This window comes from Chlorocebus sabaeus, chromosome 20, assembly GCF_047675955.1.
Source record: "Chlorocebus sabaeus isolate Y175 chromosome 20, mChlSab1.0.hap1, whole genome shotgun sequence".
NCBI lineage: Eukaryota > Metazoa > Chordata > Mammalia > Primates > Cercopithecidae > Chlorocebus > Chlorocebus sabaeus.
Genome location: NC_132923.1, coordinates 74,366,811 through 74,375,341, shown reverse-complemented (window position 1 = coordinate 74,375,341; position 8,531 = coordinate 74,366,811). Strand labels below are relative to the sequence as shown.

General features: G+C 38.4%; 1 protein-coding gene across 8 annotated transcripts in view; it reads right to left on the bottom strand.

The window, feature by feature from the left end:
• Positions 1-991: 991 nt before the first annotated feature.
• DOCK7 (dedicator of cytokinesis 7) overlaps positions 992-8,531 on the bottom strand; it is a 228,799-nt gene continuing 221,259 nt past the window's right edge. For all 8 annotated transcript variants that reach the window (XM_007978501.3, XM_038000744.2, XM_007978502.3 and 5 more), the window contains 2 exons: positions 4,769-4,936; positions 992-2,727 (listed from right to left, as the gene is read on the bottom strand). In XM_007978501.3, coding sequence (XP_007976692.1) covers positions 2,685-2,727; positions 4,769-4,936 — 211 coding nt within the window. In that variant the 3' untranslated portion in view covers positions 992-2,684. The remainder of the gene's footprint in view (positions 2,728-4,768; positions 4,937-8,531) is intronic.

Genomic DNA, 8,531 nt, shown 5'->3' with positions numbered 1-8,531 from the left:
AATGGGTCTAGGATAGACACTGGGCCTCTAATACTCGAGAGACAGCCAGTGTTAAGAACTAATATAAATTCCTGATGTGGGAAAGTTACATTTTAGGAAAAATGAAGTTTGTAAGAAGGAAGTATTCAGTATCATATGAATGTTTAAGAGGAAGCCTCTGTTCTGAAGGATGTCAAAATAATTGGTTTTGCATGATAATCATAATCATACAAATCATAAAGTCTTTGATATTGTTACTGAGATTTGTGAGATTTTTGTCCAAACGCTTACATAAATGTAATCTAATGAGAAGTGACCCTTCAGGGGTTCCTTATTCTCTCCCTTATGTTTATACCCATCACTGCCCCCAAAGAAGAAGGAAAAATGTTACTCTTTTGGCGGGGAGGGATTTCCATTCTTGACTCCTTACTTTTCCTTACTGTTTATTTGGCTCCTCAAATTGAGTTTGAGGTTATATGCCCTTCTGACTCAGATTTGGTCTAACGATGTTGACTTATCTGAAAAATCTCAGTCTTTGAATTGATGTAGATAAAAGGAATTTGAGATGATACTGTCCATTAAAGTTACATGGAGTGTGGGCTATCAACCATCACTTAGGCTCTCAGAAGTAGATATTTTTTGAGTATAGTATTTTGAATATATACTACATTGAATATATACTACATTGACTATAGAATGAAGGCAATACGACCAGTTTTTTTTTTTCTTTTTTTTTTTGAGACGAAGTCTAGCTCTGTTGCCCAGTCTGGAGTGCAGTGGCACGATCTCGGCTCACTGCAAACTCTGCCTCCCGGGTTCATGCCATTCTCCTGCCTCAGCCTCCCGAGTAGCTGGGACTGTAGGCTCCCACCACCACGCCTGGCTAATTTTTTGTATTTTTAGTAGAGATGGGGTTTCACCATGTTAGCCAGGGTGGTCTCCATCTCCTGACCTCGTGATCCGCCCACCTCGGTCTCCCAAAGTGCTGGGTTTTTGTTTTTGACTTAAGAGCCTTGCTCTGTCGTCCAGGCTGAAGTGCAATGGTGCAATCTTGGCTTACTGCAACCTCTGCCTTGTAGGTTCCAGTGATTCTATTGCTTCAGCCACCCAAGTAGTTCGGATTACAGGCACGTGCCACCATGCCTGGCTAATTTTTGTATTTTTAGTAGAGATGGGGTTTTGCCATATTGGCCAGGCTGTCCTCGAACTCCTGGCCTCATGATATGCCTGCCCCTGCCTCCCAGAGGGCTGGGATTATAGGTAGGCCTCAGCCACTGCGCCCAGCCAATCTGGAGATGAAGTCTCACTGCCGTCCAGGCTAGAGTGCAGTGGCCTGATCTCCGCTCACTGCAACCTCTGCCGCCTGGGTTCAAGTGATTCTCCTGCCTCAGCCTCCCAAGTAGCTGGGATTACAGGCTCCTGCCACCATGTCTGGCTAATTTTTGTATTTTTAGTAGAGACGGGGTTTCACCATCTTGGTCAGGCTGGTCTTGAACTCCTGACCTCGTGATCCACCCACCTCGGCCTCCCAAAGTGTTGGGATTACAGGTGTGAGCCAGTGGGCCCGGATCTGGTCAGTTCTTAAGTGATTCAGGTAACTGGTCAGTAGAAGAAAAGGATTATAAATGCCATTCTGTAAGCTGCACTACTACCCAAAAAACATTGTTCTAAAATGTTCTGGAAATCATTACTATGCATTGTTTTGGAAAAACTTGCCAAGAAATTAAAAATGTTACTTCTCAAATTTTTTTTCTGTATGACTTTTTCATATTTTAGATGAATTAAAGCACTTAATTTTACTTTTTATATGCTTCTAAACTCTACAAGTGTCAGAAAATATGTGATTTCTCTCAAACCCCAGCTGTGTTACCTTCATGGTGCTACAAGATAGCTTTAGCAGATTCTAATTTACTGGTTTACATCGTCAAAACCTGATGGCTGGCTTTAATTTGAAACAGAGGAATCATTCATTTTAGTTGCCAAGAATCAGGAAGTTCATACTACTATCATTGGTATAATAAGATTTAATCGTAAAGTCAAGCTGTTGTCACTGGTATTAGTTATCCCAGTATTTAAATTATTTTACACAAAGGTTTTACTAAGTAAAGTTCTGCAGTTCTAAATTCCTTTTTTTGGGAATGTAAATGGAAAATAACTTTGAAATAGTTACCAAACTCATTTATTTAATTTGGGGCTATCTATGATTTTTATTTTGCTAGGCTTGGAACTAGTTCTTGAGTCAACCCTTTAGTTGTTCTCTGCAATTGTCAATAAATAAAAATTTTGAAGTCCCACTCAGTAAAACTAGTGTAAACATTCACATATTTAATAGTACCTTTAAAATAAGCATTACTACATTTAAAATGGTTCCAAAATGAATCTATAAATGGTAATATAAATTAAAAAATACGAACTTAAAGTAAATAAATTTAACGTTAGCTATGGTATAAATAATGGTAAATGTATAGTGTACCTTTGAGTCATTAAAATGTCTTAAAAGACAACAGCTTGTTACCAGAACATTAGAAACCATAGCCATGATTCTCAAGCGTTAACAGTCTACATTTGATATTTTCTTGGCCACTGCATTCTTCAATGAATAATTATTTCCAGAATTCCATTCCATGTTGTTTTCCAATAGATCTTTTCCAACTCGATGTTGAATACATGGCTCTTTGCAGATGAATAAAACAAGTGCATTCAGTTTAGAGATCCATTTTGCGAAGGCTCATTCGACTGAAGGAATCTCTGGGGAAAAAAATGAGAGGACATAGTTACAAGAAAACAATTTTTGCATATACCTTTAAAATGTCTTACATGCTTTTTTCTGCCAGTTACCTCAAAGTTTTGCCACCATTTCTTGCTAACTTCCAAGTTGGATACTCATCCTACATACTCTGCCTTATGTATTTTGGCTTATAGATTTAGCTATAGTGTGTATTACAGTCACCACTTACTGGTCTTTTCGTTTGTCCAGTTGATGCTGCAGATATTGTAATAAACAAGACAAGGTAAGGGATAATGGGAGAGATTTCAGGAAAAGATTTGGGGTTTTTACATGGCAAAAGGCAGGTGTTTATTAAATTTTAAGTCTCAAACCAGCTGTTCTCAAACTTTGTCTCAGGTCCTTTTTACACTCTTAAAAATTATTGAGCACCCAGGAATCTTTTATGTGGGCTATATATGGATGTTTATCATATTAGAAATTAAAACTAAGAACATCTTAAGTTATTATTAAAATAACCCATTACATGTTACTATAAATAGCATTGCTTATTAAAAATGATTTGCAAGAAGCTTTAGGAGAGTGGTACTTTACATGTAAGAGTGTGGCTTAATGCCTGTGGTCTCACATCTGCTTCTATAGTCAATCTTTTCCAATGTCACATCTCAATCTGTAGAAATCTCCACTGTACCCTCACAAGAGAATAAGTGAGAAAAGGCTAATATTTGGCATTAATATGAAATTAGTTTTGACTTAGGGAAATTCCTGAAAGGGTCTTAGGGACTCCCCTCTCATGGGTCCAGGATCCCTACTGCGAATATTCCTGATTTTGTAAACCAGCAAAATTAAAAATTCAAATGCTAAAGAAAAATTTAAAACTTAAATTCTAATAAAGAGTGAAGGGAATGATACTCATCAGTTGGTTTCTTTTGCTTATCCTTCCTGCCATTAAGGTTAAGCCATGAGGCTTAATATCTCCAGGAAAGGAAAAGGCCAAGTACAAAGATCAATCACACTGGCTTCAAATCTCAAAGCTTACTTTGAAGGGAAACAGCAGTCTTGAAAGCTAGATACTGTTCATCAAGAAAAAGTTTTTTTCTAAATTCCACAAAACTGCCTACAAATATTAAGAACTAAAGCTTGGAGGATTGGCCAAAAAGTAGATCATAGAGGAAGGCAAAACTCGGATATTGTAAGGCAAGGTTTTAGTCAGGAAGAATACAGTCTTTCCATGGAAAGGAATTTCCATGGAGATCTGAAGGAACTAAGATGAGGATTAGGCCTATCTCAGCACCCTGGCTGTCTGACCTGGTGGGTGACTGTGAGAGGGGGAGTGGAAGCAGCAAGAAGGAAAAACTTCCAAAAAGACTGAAGGTGAAACCAAAAGTGGAGAAGAATAGTATGTTTCCCATTGGGAATTTTGAGAGGAAACCATCTTCAATACTTGTATGTAAATTTGATTTCACAATGCAAGAAAGTTTGTTTTTTGCAGTTATTGTGTCCTTTCCAGAATTCTGGTGCTATAAAGTGAAATATCAGGCACTGTCCTAGGAACTTCACATCTGTAATGTCATTTAATCTCCACAGCAACCTCTTTAAGTTCTGTCTCATTATATAGAGAAGAAATCTAAAAAAATTATCTGCTTAAATAACAGAACTAGAATTTAGTTGTAGAAAATTCCAAGTTAATGACAGGACTTCATGTGGTGTCCCGGTTAATATGAGTACCAACTTTTTGATTCTCAAGTTATTTACCTTGTAGAATGATTATAGATGATACAGGTTGATATCCCTAATCCAAAATTCTGAAATGTTCCAATATCAGAAACTTTTTAAGCACTGACATGATGCTCAAAGGAAATGCTCATTGCAGCATTTCAGATTTTTGGATTAGGGATACTCAACCAATAAGTGTAACACGAATATTCCAAAATCTGAAACCCCAAACACTTCTGGTCCCAAGCTTTTTGGATAACAGATACACAAGCTGTAAAAAGACTTATACTAGTTGAACGTATTCTTTCAGAGGGAAGAATATCTAAAACCACTTAAAAATAAGCATACCTGTGGCAGGTGACAGGCAATACTGCCTTGTATAACTGAGGGATCTTTCTGTTGATCAGTGGCTGTAGGGCCTCTTTAAGGCGATGATAATTTCTCTCCAGTTCCCTTTGATACTCCTTTTGATCCGGCCCAATTAAGCTCTTATTTTTTCTTAAGGCATCTTCACACCTAGGAAAAACAGGATGTTATTAAGAAATTACTTCTGGCATAGTTTGTGTGTTTAATGCCATACACACATACACAAAAAATATATACATACATATGTGGGCTTGACACACAACATACATACATATGTGGGCCTAATCACACACACAGACACACACACAAAATATAGGCTAGGCACGGTGGCTCGCGCTGTAATCCCAGCACTTTGGGAGGTCGAGGCAGGAGGACCACTTAAGCCCAGGAGTTCTGAGACCAACCTGGACAACATGGCAAAACCTCGTCTCTACAAAAAAATGCAAAAATTAGCCAGGCATGGTGGTGCACTCTTGTAGTTCCAGCTATTTATGAGGCTGAGGTGGGAGGACGCTTGAGCCCAGGAAGTGGAGAATGCAGTGAGCTGAGATTGTACCACTGCACTCCAGCCTGGGCAACAGAGTGGGACTCAAACTGTGTGTGTTGTGTGTGTGTGTGTGTGCTGAGATTGTACCACTGCACTCCAGCCTGGGCAACAGGGTGGGACTGTCTCAAACGTGTGTGTGTGGGTGTGCCAAGATTGCACAACTGCACTCCAGCCTGGGCAACAGAGTGGGACTGTCTCAAACAAACGTGTGTGTGTGTGTATTTGCCATGATGAGGACATTTAGTTTTTTAGCTGTTAAATAATCTTTTGTTTTAGGTTTAAGGCAGGGAACAGATAATCAACTGAGTTCTTTTAAAATCTATTAAACATTTACTTCCAGTATCATTAAATTAAAAATTATCTGAAGGCATTTTTTTCACATCACCACTCGACTAGAAGCTCTTTCAGGGATGTAATCATGCTCATTTATGTGGCACCAATGTCATCTGGCACAGTGCTTTGCCTGTGTTCAAATATTTCTTAACTGAATAGTTTTTTTTTTTTTTTTGAGATGGAGTCTCACTCTGTAGCCCAGGCTGGAGTACAGTGGCACGATCTTGGCTCACTGCAACCTCTGCCTCCCGGGTTCAAGTGATTCTCCTACCTCAACCTCCTGAGTAACAGGGATTACAAGTACCCGCCACCAGGCCTGGCTAATGTTCCTTATTTTAAGTGGAAATCTTGGCCAAGCTGGTCTCAAACTCCTGACCTTGTGATCCACCTGCCTTGGCCTCCCTAAGTGCTGGGATTACAGGCGTGAGCCACTGTGCCCGGCCAAATGAATAGATTTTGATGACAGTCCTTTATCCAAGTTATTCAAATATTTGAGAGAAGTATCTGGACCCTGACAGACAATGAAGGAAAGGATAATTACGAATAATATATTTCTATATATTTGTGGAATGCAACTAAAGTGATGCTTAGTAGAAAATGCATAGCCTCAAATGCTTATATTAGAAGTCTAAAAATTAAGAGCTAAGCAACTTAAAGTATTAGGAAGGAAATAAAATTTTAAAATATATTAGAGTATCAAAAATTGCAAAAGTTGGTTCTTTGAAAAAACTAAAAAAAAAAAAAACAGTCTAAGCTCTGGCAAGATTAAATGAAAAAGGTCAAATATCCCCTAACAGAAATTTAAAATGTAACATAAAGTTAAATACAGCAGAAGTTTTAAAAGGCACAGAGGATATAATGTACTTGGTTTTTTTTTTTTTTTTTTTTTTGAGACAGAGTGGCTGCTCTGTCACCCAGGCTGGAGTGCAGTAGCATGATCTCTGCTCACTCCAACCTCTGACTCTTGGGTTCAAGTGATTCTTGTACTTAGCCACCTGAGTAGCTGGGACTACAGGCTCAGGTCACCACACCCAGCTAGTTTTTGTATATTTAGTAGAGATGGATTTTCTCCATGTTGGCCAAGCTGGTCTTGAACTTCTGGCCTCAAGTGATCTGCCTACCTCAGCCATTAAAAGTGCTGGAATTACAGGCAGTGAGCCGCCACAGCTGGCCAATAAAACTGTACAATTTAATACAAAAAAGCCCCCTGAATTTATATTAATTGATATTAATAGATTAATGTAGATTTTTTGCTAAATTATTAATAATCTGTTAATCTAGATTAATATAATTTAGCAAAACACACTCAACGAAGAAAATGTCAACAATCCTAAAATAAATAAATTGAAACAACTGTCACAAATCTATCTACAAAGAAAACACTAAATTCTACTAAACATTCTAGGGACCAATAAACTGAATGTAACAAAATTATTCCAGAGTATACAAAAAAACGATTCCAGAGTATAGGGGAAAAGAACTATTCTTGAGGGGAGTTCCCAACTCATATTTCAAGGCTGGGATACCAAAACCTACGGGAGACTATAAGAAAAACATTGTAATCCAAGCTCACCCATAAAAATAATTGCAGAACTTCCAAACAAAACACAGTTGGCCCTCCCTATCTGTGGTTTCTGCATGCATGAATTAGACCAACCATGGATTGAAATAATAATTTAAAAGAACTGTGTTGAACATGTACAGACTTTTATCTTGTCATTAGATCCTAAACAATACAGTATTAACAACTATTTACATTATATATTAGGTATTTTAAGTAGTCTAAAAATGATTTAAAGTATACAGGAGGATGTACATAGGTTATATACAAATACACCATTTTATATAACATATTAAGCTCGTCTTCAGATTTGGTATCCACAGAAGGCATACTAATGGACAATTTTAGTTGGAAACTTGTGCCAGTGTATTGAACACACACTCCCCCAATTATTATTTATTTATTTATTTATTTATTTATTTGAGACGGAGTCTTGCTCTGTCACCTAGGCTGGAGTGCAGTGGCGCGATCTCGGCCCTGGGTTCACGCCATTCTCCTGCCTCAGCCTCCCCAGCAGGTGGGACTACAGGCGCATGCTGCCACATCTGGCTAATTTTTTTTGTATTTTTAGTAGAGACAGGGTTTCACCGTGTTAGCCAGGATGGTCCTTGATCTCCTGACCTCGTGATCCGCCTGCCTCGGCCTCCCAAAGTGCTGGGATTACAGATGTGATTTTGTTTTGAGACACGGTCTTGCTCTTTTGCCCAGGCTGAAGTGCAATGGCACAATCTCAGCTCACTGCAGCTTTGACCTCCTGGGCTCAAGGGATCCTCCCACCTTAGCCTCCTAATTAGCTGAGACTACAGGCATGCACTATCACGCCCAGCTAATTTTTGTAGTTTTAGCAGAGATAGGGTTTTGTCATGTTGCCCAGGCTGGTCTCAAACTTCTGAGCTCAAGCGATCTGCCTGCCTCAGCCTCCCAAAGTGCTGGGATTTATAGGCATAAGGTACCACACTGACCAAGTTTTTTAATCCCTGGAATAAAGGAAAAGTTGGGTTATAAAATCACTAAGTTTTTAGATTAAAAGATTAAAGGAGATGCAGAATAAAAGCACTTGATAACAAACTTGTAAAACCTGTCATATTAAAAACTCTGCATAACTACAAATAGGTGGGTAGTCCTTTAACCTAATTAAAAACCTACAGAAAACCTGTAGCAAACATACTCAGTGGTGAAAACCCTTTTAGAGAAGGAACAAGAAAATGATGTCCTCTCTATTCCTAGTTAACACAGTACTGGACGTCCTAATTATCATTATAAGACAAGAAAAAGATTCTACAGATAAATTATTAGAATTAATA